This window comes from Dromiciops gliroides, chromosome 1 (assembly GCF_019393635.1).
Source record: "Dromiciops gliroides isolate mDroGli1 chromosome 1, mDroGli1.pri, whole genome shotgun sequence".
Classification (NCBI taxonomy): Eukaryota; Metazoa; Chordata; class Mammalia; order Microbiotheria; family Microbiotheriidae; genus Dromiciops; species Dromiciops gliroides.
In genome coordinates, this window is record NC_057861.1 from 67,502,583 (window position 1) to 67,524,605 (window position 22,023).

Below are 22,023 nucleotides of genomic sequence, written 5' to 3' on the forward strand. Positions count from 1 at the left end.
ACAGCTAGTAAGTGTTAAGTGTCTGAGGCTGGATTTGAACTCAGGTCCTCCTGAAACCAGGGCTGGTGCTCTATCCACTGCGCCACCTAGCTGCCCCTCAGATGGAAGCTTTTCAAAGCTCTTTCACAAGCATTATCTTAAAAAGTTCTCAGCCTTCAGCTACCTGGCCACATCCAGTCCATGGGAAGGATGTGGGGGGTGAGGGGTCTGACCAAAGAAGGGGCAAGTTCAACACAGCACCAAGTTGTCTCAAAGTTTTTATTTAACATGAAGGTAGAATGAGGAAACTCTGGGGAAACAGGAAGTAGGTTACTATATATCAATCTTTTTTTTACAAAACACCTGTCGAAGGCATTGCTGGCTCAGACTCGGGGCCCGCTGGCTAGCTTCCAACCTTCCATTTTGCCCATCTTCATAAGGGCAGCGGCGGCGCCCATGTACACACACGCTGCTGCCCCAGTGGTATAGTTGTGCACTGCAAGAGAGGAAGAGTCAAGTGGCGGGGTGGGGAGCTAGCACCTATGCCCACTTATGTCCACTCCTGCAATGCTGATCCTCCCCACCCTCCTCCACAAGCTAAACACTGTTTCCAGCATCCTAACATCTGGAGCTAGAAGGGGGCTTTGGAGACCATGAAATCCAATTCCCTCGTCTTATAAATGAGAAGCTCAGGCCCCAGAGAGGTCCGATGACTCGCCCCAAGTCACAAAGGGAGCATGGTTTCTGGTAGGGGGCAAGCTTGCAAGACCAGGCTGAGGAGAGGGGTGAACTAGCTTCTGAGCCACCCTGACAAGTTAATCTCTCTTGCCAAGACTGTAAAAACAACAGACTTCCTGCCCCCAGGCTCCACTTTAGGGTACAGAGTTGAAAGCCCCTAAGCCTCAGGCTAGCACCTGGCTTGTCCCACCAAGGAAGATCACAGAAGGCACCACACATCCAATCAGGGCCCAGCTCTCAGACCAATACCAAAGCTAAGAGGGGTCTGAGAGGTCACTGGTGCAAGGCCTTTGTTTTAGAGTCAGAGACTGCTGGGTCTGGAGCAAACAAAGAGGTCATCTGGTATAATGGAAAAAGGGAGGGCTGGAAGACTTGGGTTTGAATCCTGCTCCACACTGATTTCCTGTATAAGTCACTCTGGCTCTCTCAGCCTCCTCAGCTCCAGGGTCCTCCACCCCTCTAATTCACAGGACCTGGAGATTTGGCACAGCCAGTCCAGCCTTGAGTCAGTGAACAGGGCTACAAGAACCGGGCCTTGGACTTACTTCGGGATCCGAGGGTCAGGCCTGCAGCACAGCCACCAAAGAAGTAGTTCAAGGGATCATCTGGTTTTTCTCGAAGTTGAGCACTGACACAGGAAGTAATCCCGAATATGGCACCTACTGCAGCTACAATTAGAGAGGAGGGTGAGAACAGGAGAGAAAGCATGAGAACATGAACCAACTAGAATCTCTCCTGCTTAGGAAAGACAAAAACCACAGATGCCAAGGTTTTCAAGGCTAAGAAAAGAATCAGAATCATAGGTCTGGGCTCAGAGGAGGTCACATGGGCACTAAGTGCAAAGCTCCAAGCTGACTAGAACCACAAAATCAGAACTGGCAGGGGCCTAAGCGAATCACACACTCTTAGATGCCACCTAGTCCAACCTGTACCACACCAAGAATCCCCTCTTGACAAGCGGTGAAATAGTCTTCCTCTTGCCAGGGGCATCCCTGACTTCCCATTACTTCCCAAGGCAGCCCAATTTCCCTTCTGAACAGCTTTAATTATTAAGTTTTCCCAATCACTGAACCTCAGTCTTCTCAGCAACAACCATCCACTGGTGCTACTTCTTCCTTCTGGGACCAGGCTGAATAAATGTAACCCCCAGTCCATAGGACAGCCCTTCAGATACTTGAAGTCCACCATCAGGTCAGCCCTAAGTCTTTTCTTCTCCAGCTGAAGTTGGTTCGGTTGGTTGTCAAGGATCTTTCCCATTGCCACCACCCTCCATCCAGTGACTCTAATATGGTACCTGGCCTGCACCCTGGTGGCGTGATCAGGGCAGAGTGGAAGGGCCCTAGCTTCTTTCACTCTGGGCACTTGGCCCCTGTCTTACTGCAGCCCAACATTCCAGTGGCTCTTTGGCCGCCATGCTGCTGACTCAGGGAGGGTGCAGTCCTCCAAACTCACTTTTTTTCCCCACATATATTTCTCCTGCTTTTTACATGTGAGTTTGACTTCTTAAACTCAAATACAGAACTGTCCATTTTACTTCACTGAATATTATCAAATTAGACTATGTTTTTTCATTTATGTTAAGACAGTGAATCATAGAACACCATGATGTCTAAAGAATAATGGTTGTAAGGGGCAGCTAGGTGGATAAAGCACCGGCCCTGGATTCAGGAGTACCTGAGTTCAAATCCAGCCTCAGAAACTTGACACTTACTAGCTGTGTGACCCTGGGCAAGTCACTTAACAATCACTGCCCCACCAAAAAAAAAAAAAAAAAAGAAGAAGAAGAAAGGTTCTAGATGGTCTAAAGAGCAAGGAAGAGACATAAGTAGGGCAGAAATCAGCTGCAGAACATTACCAACAATAACCTGTATGCCAAAAATGGCATAAAAAGTATCCAGGAAATACATGATTGAAAAAGGAGGTGAACTGAAAGCCAAGGACAACATATGGGCAGTCCAACTACTATACTGATCTCTAAGGCATGATGAAAGACCCCAAGACATTAGAGCAGGGATTCTTAGCTTTTTGTGTGTCATGGTTCACTCACCCCCACTCCCACAATTTGTCAGTCTGGTATAGCCTATGGACAGACTCCTTCTGAATAATGTTTTTAAATGCAAAAAATAAAATAAAATTATCAAAATCTTTAAAGCCCCACACAGTTTCATGGACCAAGAACCCCTAAACTAAAAGGTCTGATGGGCACTGGGTGAATCCTCTGTGAAGAATTTGCTAAAGGAAGGAACAAGAGTTACACAAGACAAGAAGATGCAGACAAGCCATGGTTGTATCATCACAAGAACATCCATGGAGTGGCGTGACAGGTCAAATCAAACAAGTTAACCCATGTGAAACACTTTCCAAACCTTAAAGCACTAAGGAAATGCTAGGTTTATCATTATTACTTTCTTCTTCTCTCTCTCTCTTTTTTTTTGCAGGGCAATGGAGGTTAAGTGACTTGCCCAGGGTCACACAGCTAGTAAGTGTCAAGTGTCTGAGGCCAGATTTGAACTCAGGTACTCCTGAATCCAGGGCTGGTGTTTATCCACTGCACCACCTAGCTGCCCCCTTATTATTACTTTTGTGGAAATTTATTTTGATTTGGGGACCCTACCTTTAGGCTGAGATTAGAAAGCCTTAGGCCCTCAGGGTCTCTCCCCCTCCTCCTCAGCTTCAGCTGAGTGAAGAAGCCCCGTGGGCTGTGCAAGACGCCAGGTCAGACAGCTGGGGGGAAGAAAAAAAAAAAAAAAGCCCCAGCTCCCTCCGACCTGAGCGGAGCTATCTGAAAGATCCCAGATAGCCTGTGCTGAGGCATGAGGCTCGAGAGCACCCACCACCACCACCACCACCACCACCACCAGCTGCAGCTCTGGCTGGCGGATTAGCTTGATCTGTGGGGGCGAAGGAAGCCCTGAGATTTGAGTGGAGAGAAGAAAAGGTATATATAGACCTGGGAGTTAGACAGCAGGGGCTGGGACGGGGACAGATTAAGGAGAGGGGCTGACTAGGGGGGACAGACTAGATAGAGAGACAAGATTAAAGAGACGGACTGGAGGACAGGCTGAGGATGGACTAGATAGACAAGACTCAGGGGTTCCGAGGGACAAGAAGAGGTCAAGAGGCGGCTGAGGAGACGGCAAAGATTGGAGACTAGAGAAGGGGCTACAAGGATGCAGGAGAAGACAAGAAGGACTAGGAGCAGGCAAAAGAGAGGCCAAAGGGCAAACTGACAGAGCAGACAGACAGGTTACAGGCCTTAATACAAACCAGGGAAAGTGTAACGTGCCCTGAGGCCGGAGGAGGCTAAGGTCCTTATTGTATTCAAGAAGTTCGAAGAGCAGCAGGTGGGAAAGAGACTCAGTGGAAAGAGACCGCAGGAAAGCAGTCAGGTTGTACATTTTATTTCCCTGTATTCTTAATTTTAAATAGTATCTCATAAATAAACTCTGCTTTGATTATTTAGCTAAGAGGCTTCTTAATCTTTAGTCTATCAGTTTGGGAGCAGTGTGGTGGAACTTTACAAACGGCCCACATTAAATTAACGAAGTCAGATAGCCAAATAGTCAAAAGTCCCCAGATTAGTGATCCATAGTTTAGTCCCCCCCCCAAAATTAGCCCTAGTCATCAAAAAGATTTTACATTTTAATGGCGACCATGAAGGGACTTATGGTCCAATTAAAATTTTTCTAAATTTATCATTTTTCATATAATCATAATTTTTCATAAGTACAGTTATATATAATTTTCCAGGTTAGTTATAGTTATGAATAATTAATTTTTTTTACACTTTCAATAGATGGATGGATAGACCTGGTCCATCATTTCAGCCTGGCCAGATCTCTAATCATCAACTGTTGGCTAGCCCTCCCAGCTGGGCGTCATTCATCTGGAAATCTGACTATGCTCTCTTAGGCTTCATTTAAATCACCAATCAAAGTATTAAAACAGAACAAAGCTAAGTACAAATTCCTGGGGCATTCTCTCTTCAATTAGATATCAAATTTTTTTTTTTTTTGGTGAGGCCCAGGGTCACACAGCTAGTAAGTGCCAAGTGTCTGAGGCCGGATTTGAACTCAGGTCATCCTGAATCCAGGGCCGGTGCTCTATCCACTGCGCCATCTAGCTGCCCGGATATCAATTTTTTTTTTTTAATTTATTTATTTTTAAGTGAGGCAATTGGGATTAAGTGACTTGCCCAAGGTCACACAGCTAGTAAGTGTTAAGTGTCTGAGGCTGGATTTGAACTCAGGTACTCCTGAATTCAGGGCCGGTGCTCTATCCACTTCGCCACCTAGCTGCCCCAGGGATATCAATTTTTTAAGGACAGCTTTGGTTTTTATATTTCCTAATTTTCTCTCCCCATCCCAGATCTTCCCCACCCCACTCCATCGCACCAATTTTATATTGAACCATTAATGCCTCCTATTCTTTGGGTCTCCTCATTCAAACAATTCTGAAGCCGATTTGTAGTGACACCCAGCTCATATCTATCTTGCCCATAAAGACGTCATTAGAAGCTTTATCAAACACTTTGCTAAGATGTTATGTCTCTGGAGGTGAGGGGATTGGACCCTATGACCTCTAAGGTCCCTTCTAGCTCAGAATCTGGGACACTATGTTTAGAACATTCTCCTAATCTATCTTAAAAGGCTCTCAACAAAGGAAATGACCTATGTCTGGCCCACTCTGTTCTGGATGAAGCCAGCTGGGCCCTTCAGGATCCGTTTAGGGCCAGCAACTCAACAAGACTTGCTTCCAGCCCCTCGGCTCCCCTATTATTCTTTGTGATCTTTCCTACATCACTGGCTCAGCCATCATGGCAGCTACGTCCTGTATAGGAGTGAGTTCTGGACTTGGTGATTTGACCTTACTGAGAGCAGCTGGGCATTCCCTTACTATTTCCTTACACAACACAGGGCTCAACTCTTCAACAACCATTAGAGAGAGATCTCATCGATCACCTAGTCTAAACTTCTCCTTTTGGAATGAGGAAATTGAGAAGGATCGCTGATGACCCACCCAAGGTCAAACATGAGCAGAAGTGGCGTAACTCTCCTTGCTTTCACTCGACTATGGCTTCCTACTACAGAATCACAGATTTAGAGGCAAGTTACCAAATCCAGTCCCCTCCCAACTGGGCCTCAGAGATATTAACTGATTTGCCCAGCGTCTCTCTGACAACATGTGTCTGAGGCAGGGTTCCAGCACACGCCTTCCTAATTCAGACTATTTCAAGGTTCCTGGTCATCTGCAAACTACTGAGCTCTTGAGGGCATAAACCATGTTGTCTTCTTGCTAGGATCATGGCATCTGGGGTTGGACGGACCTTTGGAGGTCATCTAGTACAACCCCTCATTTGATGGCTGAGGAAAACTAAGTGGCTTAAAGCTACATAAAGCCCGGGGCCATTTCCGCCACCCCCTGAGGCCTGTGGGAAAAGACAAGAAGGACACTCCAGCCCCCTCTGGTCACTCCCTAGGATGCTGCTCTTTTTGTGGTGGCAAAGAATTGGAAGTTGAGGGGATGCCTATCAATTGGGGAATGGCTAAACAAGATGTGGTATATGAATGTAATAGAATACTATTGTGCTGTAAGAAACGATGAGTAGGCAGATTTCAGAGAAACCTAGAAGGACTTACATGAATTGATGTTGAGTGAAATGATTAGAACCAGGAGAACACTGCACACAGTATCAACAACACTGAGTGATGATCAACTGTGATAGACTTAACTCTTCTCAGTAATCCAATGATCCAAGACAATTCCCAAGGAATCATGATGGAAAATGCTCTCCATATCCAGAGAAAAGAACTGTGAGATCTGGATGCAGATTGAACCATAGTGTTTCTACTTTTTTTTAGGTTTTTCCCTTTTGTTCTGATTCTTCTTTCAGAACATGATTAAGGCAGAAATATGTTTAATGTGACTGTACATGTATAACCTATATCATATTGCTTGCTGTCTTGGGGATGAGGGAGGGAGAAAAATTTGGAACTAGAAATCTTATAAAAACAAATGTTGAAAACTATCTCTGGGGCAGCTAGGTGATACAGTGAATAGAGCACCAGTCCTGGAGTCAGGAAGAACTGAGTTCAAATCTGGCTCAGACACTTGACATTACTAGTTGTGTGATCCTGGGTAAAGTCACTCAACCCCAGTTGCCTTGCCAAAAAAAACCAACAACCTATCTCTACATGTAACTGGAAAATAATAAAATACTTAAAATTTTTTTTTTTAAAAGAAAGAAAAAAAGAAACCAAACTAAACCAGAGCACAGCCTGTGGACAAAAGGCCTGTGCACCTCGGCAGGACAAGGTGGGATTACCTGGGTGACTTCAGTCATTGTGTCACTTGGAAATCTGGTAGAGCTGCCGTCTGTGGCTTCATCACCATCACCAATAGAAGCACAAGAAGAGCAGGAGAGAGGTGGGCACATTCCTGGGCATTCTCTGTTTGAGCTCCTTCTAATTTGATCTATGTTGTTTATTGCCCTTTTGTTTGGCGCCTCTTCTCTCTCCCTGAGGGCACTCTCCTCCCCGCCCCTACCAGGTGCCAGAGAGATGACGCTCCAAGTTACATTTTGGGAGAAGACATAACTAACTAAATTGTTTTCATTTGGTGGCAGAACCAGCACCACATGTAAGGAGCCTGGTCTGGAAACTCGGCTCTGAGATTTACTTTGTGATCACAGGAAGGCCCTTGGCCTCAGCTTTCTTTTCTGCACAATGGGCATTTTGTAGTTTCTCTTAAGACTCTAAATTAGAGATGAGAGGCCAATCGGCATCGGTGGAGAGAGTTTCTACACCAGGAGTCAGCAGGTTTGAGAAAAAGAATGTTTGCACGGATTACCTCACTGAGTGCCTGTGAAGGAAGCACTTTGTAACAGAGTACAGCAATACAAGGTAACCTTCCCTGCAGGGCCTAGCCCCAGGCAGACACTCAGCAATCCAGCCTCCACACTACTCATCAGGTCCTTTAGGAACCCCAAATGGCTGGTCCAGGAGCCAGGAGATCTGGGCTGTAGTCCTGACTCCTCAATGCATGACTTTGGACAAGTCACTTCCTTCAGTGGGCCTCTGTTTTTCCCTCCCATCTGTGAAATACTAAGGCAGTATGACCCAGTGCAAGAGTTTAGCATTAGGTGAGACCTGGGCTGGCATTGGCCCTCCTGCAGGTGTATGATCTGAGGCAGGTCCTCACCTGTAAAACAGGGCTCACCACAGTCCCTGGCTGTGGAGGAGGAGGAGGCTCTGCAATTCTTAGAGCAACTCATAAATGCCGTTGACGAGCAGAGGCCCGGCTGTCAGGGACCTCACCAGGGACAGGGCCAGACCTGAGAGCCCATTAGTGAGTGGAGGGAGGGAGGGGCTCCGCTCCCTCGGCCAGGACAGGTTGGTACCTTGTGGCTCAGCAGCCCCAAGTCCCGAGAAGCAAAGGGTCATGCCTAGGGTCCCTCAGGCAGGATTTGAACTTGGGCCCTCCTAACCAGTGGGCTAGTTCTTCACTACGGTGCTCCCATGACCAATTGCACAGCTATGAAGTGTTGGAAGAAGGATTCGCTGGGTCTTCCTGCCATCAGCTCAATGCTCTGCTTTCCCCATGAGCCACAATGTCCCCACATTTCACACAAACTGATGCTTGGGACCACACGACAGGTGGGGAGAGCCAGAACCAGAAGCCAGGTTAGCCTGATGCCCAGGGCCTTGTAGACCATGAGCTAGTCCCCCCCCTCCAGATGTCGGGAAGAGAAGAGGAGGCAATCATTCTGAAAGGACTGTGTGTGGAAATAGTGCCAAACTTGACTTGAAAGTCACCAATGAGCGTTATCTGTCTTGTCTTGGATATTACTTATGTTGTTAAACATTTCCCAGTTATCTTTTACTCTGGTTCAGGGTAGGACTGCTTAAGAGAGTCTGCCCCTCAGTGCTCCCCCCAGGGCATTTCACTACCACCCTTGGCCCTGTGACCTGTGACTCAGCAGTGGAATTGAGGATGGTGCCAGTCTGGCAGAGGGAGTGGGAGATACCAGGGGGACAGCCCCTCATCACTGTGGCCCGGTGCCCTCCTATTATCCAATGGAAACTGGGCATGGAAACATGGGATTCACCACAGATCACTCCTGCTCAGCCCTCTTCCCTCTAATTTCTTTCTTTTTTTTTTTGTGGGGCAATGAGGGTTAAGTGACTTGCCCAGGATCACACAGCTAGTAAGTGTCAAGTGTCTGAGGCTGGATTTGAACTCAGGTCCTCCTGAATCCAGGGCCGGTGCTTTATCCGCTGCGCCACCTAGCTGCCCCACTTCCCTCTAATTTCACAACAATTTATCAAGGGCCTGTAATCTGTAAGGCCTCATGCTGGACCCCAGGAAGACAATGATGGATGGGACACAGACACTCCTCTCAAGAAATTTACAATCTAATTATTGGGGAGCAATTACCCAAATTAGGATGTAAGAGACTGAGGCCAGTGCCAAGGAGAGATCCAGAAAAGTCCTATACAAAGCCCACAGGGCTTGAGCCCCACCCCCCCATTGGGGAGACAGAGCTATAAGACTTGCCTGAGGGCACTTCCAAGTCTCTTTGGGAAGACTTCACTTATTTACTATCTCTGGGGGAGACCCTGTTCCAGGTTGTGTTTCAGGGACACAAACTGTGATAATGCTGCATCTCTTCCCTTGAGGAGATTACGGGGAGCACTGAGGAGTCACTCCCTCATCCATTTACCTGACTTTGCTCGGGCCCTGTACCACAGCCCTTGTCCTTAAGGCAGTTCAAAGGTACACAGATCGTTATGACAGTAAAGGCTAGGGGAAGACACAACGTGTTCTAAGGAAATTGTGACGAGGGAAGGAACATAGGGTATAATCAGGCAAAGAGAACCCCCACGGCCAAGCCACATGTGTCCAGGGTTGAGTGTTCACTGTGGGAAGGGGTGGCTGGCAGCTGGAGGAGGGGAATCTTGAAGGATGGCCTTTGGAGGGTAAACACAGGGAAGCAGGAAGAGATAAGACAGGAGATGGGGGTTGGGCATGACATCTGGGAATGACAGAGGTCTCTTACCCATGGAGAACGTCAACTTCCCAGCCCTTAACATTCCCTCAGCAACCGATTCAGGTGGAAAAAACACAAGGTGGTAGGCAGATGCCGCCAAGCCTGCAAAAAGAAAACAGCGGTTTGTTAAACAATAGTCTTCACAGACAAATAACCGTTTAATTCATTCCTCCAGTGGCTCTGTGATCTCATGGAAGCCACAGTGCAGATCATAATCCATTCGTGCCTTTCCAGCCAGGGCCACTAGAGCCCCTGGGAGAGGCCCCCTCCCCTGTGGGAGGCACTGCTGCAGGTAGGTTTGCCTCTCCTGGGGCCAGTACCACACCCAAGCTGTCTGGTTGTTGTCCCTGCTCTCACTTCCCAAGTGACCCATGGATTTCCCACCACATGTTCTCTTTGTGCTACACCTTACGAGCTGGTCATTTGGAGATAGACTGTAACAACCTGCTTGTGCCCATCATGCAGTTCTCCAATGACCTTGGGGGTCGCCTGCAACTGAGTCCTCAGAAACTGTTGGTCCCAAGATGTGCAAATAGAGAAGAATTCTGTGTCAAAAGTAGAGGCTGTTGGGTTAGGAAGGAGCTACGAGATCACCACAGCACATATGGCTTCTCTAAGGCCCTTCCATCTGCCCAGCTTGACTCTGAGTCTTCCTTAATGTCCCTCTGCAGAGGGTGCCTGGCCCCAGATGTGGGAAGCGATGGACTAACTGCACAGACTGCTAGCCCAATGCCATGTCAGCTTGGACGAGAGGCATTTTCCACCCACGTGACTATAGGAATGATTTGGCTGAGGAGTTAAGGATTTTCCTGAAGCTAACTCCTAACTCTAACATTCTGGGGTGTGACCAAACTGCCACCATGCCACTCACTAAAAGAAGCATTGGGAGGACCTCCCCATCTAGAGAGCCCTTATTCCAGCAGGTTGGCCATGGCGGCCAGATTTAATTTCATACCACAGACTTAGATCTGAAGGGGACTGCAAAGGTCACCTTGTTCAAACCCTCATTTTACAGATGAGGAAACAGGCCCAGAGTACTCAAGTAACTTGGCCAGTCACACAGCTTGTCAATGGCAAACAGGGCTCAGACGTGGGCCCACACTCAAATCCAGCCCTCTGTCTACAGCGCCACATTTCAGTTTTCTGACCACGTCGCTACCCTGCTCAATAAACTCCAGTGGCTCCCTATTGCTTCTAAGATAAAACGCATCTTTATCCTTGACAAGCTGAACTTATCGTACGTGATACTCCTTCTTGCACCCTACAATCCGGGGTGTTGGCCCCTTTCCCCCATATCTGTACCTCTGCAGTAGTCGGCCCCCCTGCACAGAGTGCCCTGCATCCACCCTCCTCAGCTGCATCTCCCAAATCTCATCCTTCCCTTCCTTCAAGGTTCAGCTCAAGCACCCCCTTCTGCACGGAGCCTTCCCTGAGCCTCTCTCTGGCTGCTGGTGTCCCTCTCTTTTGATTTCCTCTGTCTATAGCTCTAGATATCCTTGTGGGGTCTGCTAATAGAACGAGGGTCCATTTTGCAGCGATCAGTCCATTCTTTGTAACACGTACCCTCAGCACCTTGCACAGTGTGGCACACGCTGGCTCCCTTACAGCCACCCCGTGGGGGCAGACAGCACAAAGCTTTACTAGCTGTTTAACTGATGAGTATCATTTGAGAAGAAGCATGGCAAGGAGTAAGACTTTCCAACTGCCTGGAAGGGGCCTAAAGGTGAGGCAGATAACTAAGGGGTTTTGTAATTAAAAAATGCTTACCCTATGAAAATGGGGGAGAAGCACCATTATTCTAATTCTAGAGATCAGGAAAAGGATGCCAAGAGAGCTGCTATAATCTGCCTATAGACAAGAAACATCTGGGCTGGGATTTGAACCTGGGTCCTCTTTGTTCCAAAGTGGAGAGGTGAGAAAGCCCAGGGTATGCCTGGGAGATCAACTGAGTAGGCTACTCTAAGACTGTAACTGGGTTTTCTGGCTTGGCTCCAGGTCTCCCTTCCTCTTGTGGGCCTGCTTGGTGTGACTCTCCCTTTCCGTCTGTGCTGCTAACCTGACCGTCTCCTCTCTGAACTCCTACAGCCCTGTTCGGGCTCTTGGCTGGCCATGGACCGCAGAGCCCTCCATTATTTTATGTCTCCCCTGCTAGATGTTCATCTCTGGGTGAGTACAGCCTGCACCTGTCAGTGACTCACATCAGTGGCCATCTGTGGATAAAGAGAGACAGGCCCAGAGAGGACTCCAGGCAGCACAGTGCCCCAGGGGCAGCATTAGCTCCTACTGCCCAGAGCCTACAGGGCTCTTTCCTCTTATTCCCAGAGGCTCAGTCTTCAGCCCCCTGGCTCATATCCTCTTTATTCACCTACCAGGGAGATTCATTCACACACAACAGGCAATTACAATTGAGGCCAGCAGGAAGAATATCTCCAGAGAAATAAAGGATCATGGGGCTACACCCTCATTTGACAACAAAGGGAATTGAGGCAGTATGACAAAGGTCATACTGCTTTTCCTCCTTAAGATAAATGCCAAATCCCACCCCAGGACTCTGGAGAAGCAGTGTGGGAGAGTGGCCTCAGCTCCTGGGAGAGCTGGGTGAAATCCTGCCTCAGACACTTCCTCGGAGAGACCATATGCCCTAAGATTACGGTAAGGCTAAAACACATGGTGCTTTGAATCCTTAAAGCTCTAGGCAAATAGCCCTGCACCACGCTACAAAACTGCCATGTCACAGACGCATGGGGACGTCCTCAGCAAATTCTAGTCGGAGGAGATGCGAGTGATCACTAGCCCAAGCCCTTCACTTTCCAGGTGAGGCCTGGGGGCCGACTGCTCTGCACTGGATCACACAGAGCAGCAAAGCCAGTCTAGAACCTAGGTTTCCTGCAGCCCAGCTCAGGGCTCTTCCACCAGGAGTGCTCCCTGGGCCTAGTTCTTTATCTCCCAAGCTTCTGACAATGTGGTATGCACACAACATCTCCGCATGGCCATCCCCCAAATACCGCAAGCTTCATGTCAAAAACGGAGGCCCCCAAGCCGTTACCTCTTCTTAACCTCCCTGTCGGCATCAATGGCACCATTATCCTGTGGGGCCCATCTCTGGCTTGGCCCTGCCGGCTGCTCCACAGCAAGGCGCTGCCAACTTCTCTCCTGCCTTGCTCCCAGCCAGCCCCTCGTCGCTACCCTTCCAGCTGCACGCTCGAGCGGGATCACTTCACACCTGGCTGCCTGCAGCCCCCTTCCAGGGGGCCTCCCTGCCTTGGCCTCCAACGTTTCCACTCAGGTCACATTTTCCAGCCCGTGATCCCCTGTGATGTGCTTGGCTTCCTATGCAGGGCGGAGCCCAGAACTGGCATCAGGACCAGAGTTTGGGTCTGGCTGGCGCCTGAGTGGACTGGATTCATTCCTGGCTCTCACGGGTTATCCCAGTGTTTAGACAGATCCCCAATGAACACTAAACACACTGCCGCACTGCGAGCCAGGCTGTCTGTACATCCCGTGCATGTGGGCTCTGTCTGCGAGGTGAGGTCCAGGGCAGGCTGCTGAAAAGATCTGGGCCGCCCCCTCCCCCACTTCCAGGGGCTTCCTGCCCCCCAACAAGGCACACAGGGAAACTGAGGCGAGGGCAAGTTTCCCTCCTGTTTTCCTTCTTCTTCCTTTCCCCTTTGCAAACATACACAAAGACAGACCAAGGTGACAGTGTCCCCAATCAGTGACCTCCTCATGAGCATACTAGCTTATAGAACTGTAAAATGCCTGAGAGGAAAGGGCCCTCTGAATTGTCTGGTCCACTCTTCTCCTTTCACATAGGAAGAAACTAGGGCTCAGAAATATCATGTGACTTGTCCCAGGGAGCACAGCTCCTGTCAGATACAAGGATGCAGAGAGCTCCCTGTCCCAATCACACAGAGGTGCCACTGTACTACCTGTCCCAATAACCCCATTTAGATCCAGAATTTAAAAACATTCAAAAAGCATGAAATTCACAAAATCAGGTGATTAACGCTCTTCTATAATACCACAATTCTTCCCATGACTCACAGCCAGCAGCTACTGACTGCTCCCTCCCAATCTGAGTAGCCAGGGGGCACCATAGTGCACAGAGAGCTGGGCCAGGAGTCAGGAAGACTCATCTCCCTGAGTTCAAACCTGGCCTCAGACACTGGCTGTGTGACCCTAGGCAAGTCACTTAACCCCATTTGCCTCAGTTTCCTTACCTGTAAAATGAGCTGGAGAAGGAAATGGCAAACCACTCCAGGATCTCTGCCAAGAAGACTCCAAATGGGGTCATGAGGAGTCAGACACGACTGAAAACGGCTCAACAACACTACAACGACCAACATTTGTGGTCTACCTTCTTTGGTTAAAACACACTGCGCTCAGTGAAACCGAGTTCACTGTGCACAGATGCCTTGGGCTCTCTCTCCCAACTCTGCCTTTGCTCACTTGACTCCCTGTGCCAGGAAGGTCCTTCCTTTTGAGCCCAAGTCAAACAGAGATAGAAGGCTGAAAAGACTCAGTTTAGTATGTGCCAGGTAATGGATACAAATGCAAACACAAGGCAGTCCCTACCTCAAGGACCTTACGTTCTTTTTTTTTTTTTTTTTTTTTGCTGAGGCAACTGGGGTTAAGTGACTTGCCCAGGGTCACACAGCTAGTAAGTGTTAAGTGTCTGAGGCCGGATTTGAACTCAGGTCCTCCTGAATCCAGGGCTGGTGCTTTACCACTATGCCACCTAGCTGCCCCTAATGGAGAAAGACTATCCACAGAGAGGAGCTAGAGTAGGGAGCAGGGGCCCAGGTGAAGAGCTAGAGGGAACGGAGCATGGTGGCCCAGGCCCAGGCCTCGCCACCCAGGAAAGGGGCCTCCAACAGCAGCCAGCACTATCTCCAGGGCAGGAAGTCTGCTGATGAGGAGGCAAGGAAATCCAGATGGTAAACTAAGTGCCTGTGCAGAGGCAGAGGGCCCGGGGGGTGGTGAAGTACATCCCTCAGGGGAAGCCCCCCTCCAATAGGCAGCCAGATGTAAAGACTTCTCCATAGTGACCCTAGACACAACAGTGACAACTCCCAGCGGAATAGGAAGGGCCTGCAACATTCCCCAGAGGGTCTCGACCTCCTCCAGAACAGCAGAGCGAGGGGAGCCCACTCTACTTTAGGGTGGCAATTGATGGGAAGTTTTCCCTTATACTGGGCCTAAATTTTCCTCTCTGCAACTTCCACCCACCATTGCTAATTCTGCTCTAAGGTAGATCAGCCACCACAGCCTGTTCCAGCGCTTTCCAGGCTTAGAAAGAGTTTTGTTTTTAAGCAGGAGTCATACGGGACCCCTAAAGCAATACAACTTTATTATGGAACATTTTTTTTTTTTTTTGCAGGGCAATGGGGGGTTAAGTGACTTGTCCAGGGTCACACAGCTAGTAAGTGTCAAGTGTCTGAGGCCAGATTTGAACTCAGGTCCTCCTGAATCCAGGGCCGGTGCTTTACCCACTGTGCCACCCAGCTGCCTGGAACATTTGAAATGACACAAGGGAAGACTGAAGACTTAAAATGAGGCACCTGGGGTCCAAGGCTAATGATACAATGGGTTGCAATCACCAGAGATGGATGGATTGGATAAACCCTGGGGTGGTGGCAGTCTTCAGGCCACAGCAAGGAGGGATGAGGGACAAGGGGGGAGGGGGGGTCATACCCCCTGGGACTCAGCCTGTGTAAGTTTTACTAAGCTCTCTGCTTCTCTTCCTAAGTGATGTGTTTGGGTTCTTGTCTCCCCTCCACCAGGGAGCTCACCAAGCTAGGCAAGGACTAGGCTATGGAAGTTTTCCCACAGGCATGGAAGTCTCAGACAGCAGCAGAAATGGCCCGTGGCTAGCGAGCTCCCCCCACACCCAGAGAAGTCCCAGCAACGAGAATTAAGAGCTAGAAGGGACCTCAGTCTGACCTCTTTATGTTCCAAGGAGCAAACCAAGGCTCCAATAAGTAAAGTGAGCTGCCCCAAGTCCCACAAAGAGCAGATCTAGGCCTTCAGGCCTAGTCCAGCACATCACTGGAGCCCTCCTGATGGACAAAGAACTTGTAAGATGATTCCAGGAAAGTTGGATGCTGTTCCAGACTCTCAGCGCTGGCTAGGCCCTTGGAGGTTGGCCAGGCCAACCCTCAGGGGAGCACGAGACCCCCCTTTGACCTCCCTGAGAAGGGATCAATCCAGCCTCCACTCCATCCAAGCCCATTCATTCGAGGATGGTTTTAATAATTCTGAGGCAGTCTCTTCTCTAACAAGTCTACAACCTGCCCCTACTGCTCTGAGTTCTGCCTTCTGAGGCCAAGTTCAGTCTCCCATATGACAATAATTTAAACAGAGGAGGATGGTTATTGTGTGTGTGAGACAGTGTGTGCACATCAGGTAGAAAAATACGTGCAGGAGCATTACTGCATGTTGATCGGTCAGTAAACATTTATTAAACGCCTACTATATGCCAGGCACTATGCTAAGTACTGAGGAGATAAAAAGAGGCAAAAGATAGTCCCTGCCCTGAAGGAACTCACACTCTAGGGGAGAGGGGGAGGGGAGACAACACGCAAATAAATATATATGAAGTGAGCTATAGATGAGATACATAGGAAACAATCAACAGAGGAAAAGCACTAAAATTAAGGATTGGGGAAGGCTTCCAGTAAAAGAAGGAATGTCAGCAGACATGGCAGAGGGGGAGGGTCAGAGAGAGCGCTGGGAGCTGAGAAATGGTGTCTGGCTCACAGAACAGGCAGGAGGTCAGTCACTGGATCAAAGAGTGCACACTGGGGAATAAGGTGCGAGGGGACTGGAGAGCTAGGAGGGGGCGATGGGAAGGCACTGGGGAGGGGGAGGAAGACCAGGTCAGACCTCGCTGGATAAGGAGAGACTCTGAGGCAGGCAGGGCCAACAGCACCTATTTTTTTTTTTTTTAAGTGAGGCAATTGGGGTTAAGTGACTTGCCCAGGGTCACAGAGCTAGTAAGTGTTAAGTGTCTGAGGCCAGATTTGAACCCAGGTACTCCTGACTCCAGGGCTGGTGCTCTATCCACTGCTCCACCTAGCCACCCCACCAACAGCACCTATTGCAAAGAGTCCAAGTGTGAGGTGATGGGGGCCTGCCCCAGAGAGGTGGCTGTGGTAGAGGAGAGAAGGGGGTCTGTATGAGAGAAGATGCTGCATAGGTGAAACTGACCCAGCGGAGACAATGAGGAGTCCAGGATGCCTCTCGGGTTGTGAGCCTCAAGGACTGGGAAGACGGTGCTGCCCTCTACAGAATAGGGAAGGTAGGACAGAGGTGGGGCTTTGGGGAAAAGATAATGAGTTCTGTGCTTGACACATTGAGTTTAAGATGTCGCTGGAATCCAGTTGGAGATGTCTGAAATGCAGCTAGAGAGGTGAGACTGGAGGTCAGCAGAGAGGCTGGGGCAGAATAGGAAGACTGGAGAATCAGCACAGAGATGGTCATGGCAGCTGATGAGATCACCAAGTGAAGTAGCACAAGAGGGAGAAGGACAGGCCCCCGGACAGAGCCCTAAGGGAGAGACATCCACAAATGGAGAGACGGATCTGGAAGAGAATACTGCAAAGGAGCCAAAGCAGTGGTAAGATAGGCAGGATGAGAACCACGAGAGACGGGGATCCCGGAAACCCAGAGAGAGAATAGGATCAAAGAGGACTGGGATCAAGTGTCCCAGGCTGTGGAGAGGACAAGGAGAATGCGTGCTTAATAAATGCTTTGTCAGTCTAGCTATATAACAACAACAACGATTGATAGTATTTCTACAGCACCTCAAGGTTTTCAAAGTGCTTTACAATTATTATCTCATTTGGGAAGCACGAGCACCCTGGCAGGTAGGCTTTATTATTATTCCTGTTTTACCAATGAGGAAAATGAGACAGACCTCAAGTGACTTGCCTAGGGTCTCACTGCTAGTTTCCGAGGCAGGATTTGAACTCAGCACTCCCTAGCACCAGCTGCCTTTTTATGCAGTTTAGGATCCTTTTAGCTTTTTTGGCTGCTGTTAACACTGTTAATTAATTCACATTGAGTCTGTAGTTACTATAATCCCTCCATCAGGATTCCATGGGTCCATCAACTTTTATGGCAAGAAAATGACATTCTGAACTTTCACTAAACCTTTGGTTTCCTTTGTAATCCTGTGTACTTCCTATTATGCATTTAAACATCTTGAGAAAGTCCATAGGCATTATCAGACTGCCAAAGGGGTCCATGACACCCACACAAGTTACACACCCCTGCCCTAGACCTTTCTCATTCAAGCTGTTGTCTTGCCACAACTCATCCCCATCCTGAAACTGTGTTTATGAGCTATCCCTGTCAGGTCTGTGTTATCTGCAAATCTGATAAATCTGAGCTATGCCTTTATCCAAATCACTGATCAATATGTTCAAATGCACTGGGATATTCATTCCTGGGGATACAATTGTATTAGACACCCTGAGCTACTAATGATACCATTTTGGGGGTGTGGTCTTTCAAAGTGGTCCAAATCCACACACTTTTACCAGATAGTCCACATCTTTTTATCTTTCCCACAAGGACAGCAAGAGAAACTCTATCAAATGCTTTCCTGAAATCAAGGCTATCTGTGTCTATAGCAATCCCTTAAACTAACAGTCTAGTATGGTATAAAAACAGAAATGACTTGGGGCAGCTAGGTGGCACAGTGGATAAAGCACAGGCCCTGGATTCAGGAGAACCTTTGTTCAAATCTGGCCTCAGACACTTGGCACTTACTAGCTGTGTGACCCTGGGCAAGTCACTTAACCCCAATTGCCCCGCCAAAAAAAAAAAAAAAAGTCCTACAATTTTGCCAGGAATTGATTTTCACAAGTCTAAAGTTACAGACTACCTTCCCCACCCCCCTCTACAACCCCCACCCCTCCAAACCAAAAAAGAAAATGAGTAAAGATCTGCCTTTTTTTCCAATGCTGTGCCACTTCCTTTATTTTTCAAAATCTTTCAAAAATCTCTTGTGGGAATGCAGGCAATCACACATGCTTACTGTTCTCTCAGTGTCCAGGGATATAGTTTATGATCTTACTGATTGAAAAGGAAGAATAGGGTCTTGGTCTCAATGCCCTATTTTAACAAGTTTTATTAAAACCTGAGACAAAATACAAGTTTTGATAGTTTTGCTTTCTGTTATCCGCTATCATTATTCCATCCATTCTTTTTGTGTGCTATGTCTTGATTATCCTTTTGGCTTTCAACATAACTAAAAATGGCTGTTTTGGCTGTCTTTAGCGTCCACTACCAGTCCTGCACTGAGCTTAAGCTTGTGGACAGCTCTAACATTATCCTTATAAAATTTATAATTTTTTTTTTGAGTTCCAAATTCTTTCCCTCCTTTCAGCCTTCCCCCACCCATAGAGAAGCTCTAATAAGTTAAATATATTTGTTTTTTGGTACTCATCCTTGATTCTATCGTCTATTTTTATTATGTTCTTGTTCAGTTGTGTCTAACACTTCATGACTCCATTTGGGGTTTTCTTGGCAGAGATACCAGAGTGGTTTGCCATTTCCTTCTCCAGCTCATTTACAGATGAGGAAACGGTGGCAAACAGGGTGAAGTGACATGTCCAGGGTCACACAGCTAGTAAATATCTGAAGTCAAATTTGAACTTGGGTCCTCCTGACTCCAGGTCTGGCACTCTATTCACCTCAACACCTAGGTACCCCCACCATCTATAAAAACCCTTAAAAAAATCTGAATTAGTCAATGATTTCCCTGAATTGATCTCTTTAGGCAGTTGCTTGGTTTTTTTTCCTTGCTGGAATAGTTTTGATTGTGTCTATCCACTCTTGTAGACTTTTAGTCTTTTCCACTCACAACCCCTTTTTGCCTGGGGAAATTTTTACAACGATGTGGGGCATATAGGTATATAAAATAGGTATGCATGAACCTTTTCCTGTTGCCAAATTTTTTGCAACCCCCCACATTCAGGTTACGTGACCCCCATATAGGGTTGAGACCCACAGTTTAAGCTTTGTTTTAGACCATGGGATGCTACTTACTTATCCTCTTTGAAGTCCACACTTCTAAGTCTCCAGTTCAGGGTCACACTACACTTATCTTCCTTTTCTCCTCTAGCACAAATTTATTTATTTATTTATTTATTTTGGTGAGGCAATTGGGGTTAAGTGACTTGCCCAGGATCTCACAGCTAGTGTTAAGTGCCTGAGGCTAGATTTGAACTCTGATCCTCCTGACTCCAAGCCCCATGCTCTATCCACTGCTCCAGCTAGCTGCCCCTCTAGCACAAATTTTAACATGGCTCATTTACCTTTTCTGGACCCTGAGGTCTCTAGTCAGAACCTGGATTCAGAAGAATAGCTCCCTTGGTTATTTCCACTTATCTTTCATTTGGTTGGTTTTTGGGTTTTTTTGTGGGCAATGAGGGTTAAGTGACTCGTCCAGGGTCACACAGCTAATAAACGTCAAGTGTCTGAGGCCAGTTTTTGAACTCAGGTGCTCCTGAATCCAGGGCTGGTGCTTTATCCATTGCGCACCCTAGCAGCCCCCTCCACCTATCTTTTAATCAATAATTTCTTAGCAGCTCTGCTTTTAGAAAAAAATAACTCTAGCAGACATCTTAACAATTGACCATATTATGACTCCATAACGTTTGTGGTCAGAAATCTAGCTTACTTCCATCCACATGGTCTGTAATATACTGGTAACTTTGTTTCTAATACTGACTTCACTGAAACCTTCATTCTCCACTGTTTCCCCTCTCTGGTTTCTAGATTTCCTCAAGCGAGTGTACAGTTTTAATACACAGTCCTATTCAATTCTTTCAATTCCCTTTAGGTGAGGTTTACCCTTCCAGAGCCACAGGTCTCATTTCACATCTTAGTAATTCCTATAACATCAAATTTACCTCCCCGAATCAGATCTCTCTTTCATCTTGCTTGCTATCCAAACCTTGTAGCTTGTGCATTTATATCCTGTAAGACCCCAAGAATAAATGTCAGTTGACCTCCTAGCTTTCCTCCGAGAGAGGAAACATTCATTCTCTATTAATAATGTCCTCCCCCCCAACCCCACTCTCAACAAGGACCCTAAACCAGAAACCCACATATATGTATGTGACTTGGCTGTAATAACCCCCAGAAGGTCCCGTTCCTCCCTGTAATCCCCTTGCAATGTCACCCCAGAGAAATCCTCATTCTCAGTGACTCCCCTGGGGGTTCCCCACTTCTAATGGCTCATATGCAAGGGGACAGAGGACCCTCACGCCCACTCACCTAGATACAGAGACTCATCCATCCCCTCACTCTCAAAGACTTCCCCCGGGGATCTCCTACTCCTCATTCTTCCCTAGGGGGTCCTCACTCCCATTAGAACACATGCAGTGAGCTGCCGCCCCCCCCCCCCTCCTTCTCCCAAGGAATTCCCGAATGACCAGTTCATTCCCAGGGAAATCCTTCATCTCCCCCTCCCCATGACCTGGAAGCAGTGACCCCGGGAAGGAGGGGGGGGGGAAAATCTCACCCCCCCATAAACCCGGATGCAGTAACCCAGAGGATTCCTCTTCATTTCTTGACCTTCCCCGCCGGGAGGCCCCCCTTTCTCCCAATGACTCATAAGCAGTGGCACTCATTTTCTCCCCCCAGGCCCTCACCAACGGCGGCACCCATCTTGGTGGTGACATAGGTCTTGCGGTGGCATTCAGTGCCATCGGGGACGTCCCAGTATTCCTTCACCAGTATAGACGCCATGATCACCCCTTGTCCCGCCCCAAGGGCAGCTACTCCAAGTCCTGGGAGATACACGCATGCGCCGACGTCCCGGCGTGGGGAAGGGAAGGGAAGGGGCGGGTAGTGAATCCGCTTAACTTTATTGAGCGACGCAGCGCGGACACAGACTACTTATAGTGGGGGGCGGAGCCTGCGTGAAAAAGGTGGAGTTAGCCCCGGGGCAGAGCATTTTCAGAGTCGGTGGATTGGCTGGAGTGGGAGGGGCCTACGTGAAGTGGGTGGGCATGTATCGCTATAAGAAGATGCCTGGTAAGAACGGATTGGCTAAATGAGAGGGGCGGAATTGCCTGAAATAGACTAGGCAGGCCTGGCATGGTAGAGATGGATGAGCAGGGATTGGCCGGTGTTCGCGGTGAGGATTGGTCGAGACAAATAGGCGGGGCCTGTAGAGGTGGTTGGGTGTGGATTGGCTTCAACAGTTCGAGTTGTGAGCGGTGATTGGTCTCCACAAGGGA

General features: G+C 48.3%; 1 protein-coding gene across 1 annotated transcript; it reads right to left on the reverse strand.

The window, feature by feature from the left end:
* Nucleotides 1–244: 244 nt before the first annotated feature.
* Nucleotides 245–21,616, reverse strand: NDUFA11 (NADH:ubiquinone oxidoreductase subunit A11). Its single transcript, XM_043978453.1, has 4 exons — nt 21,433–21,616; nt 9,776–9,868; nt 1,263–1,385; nt 245–475 (listed from the first exon to the last, which is right to left on the reverse strand). Exons 1-4 carry the CDS (start codon nt 21,527–21,529, stop codon nt 363–365), a joined length of 426 nt encoding a protein of 141 aa, XP_043834388.1. The 5' UTR covers nt 21,530–21,616; the 3' UTR covers nt 245–362.
* Between the last annotated feature and the right edge of the window lie 407 nt (nt 21,617–22,023).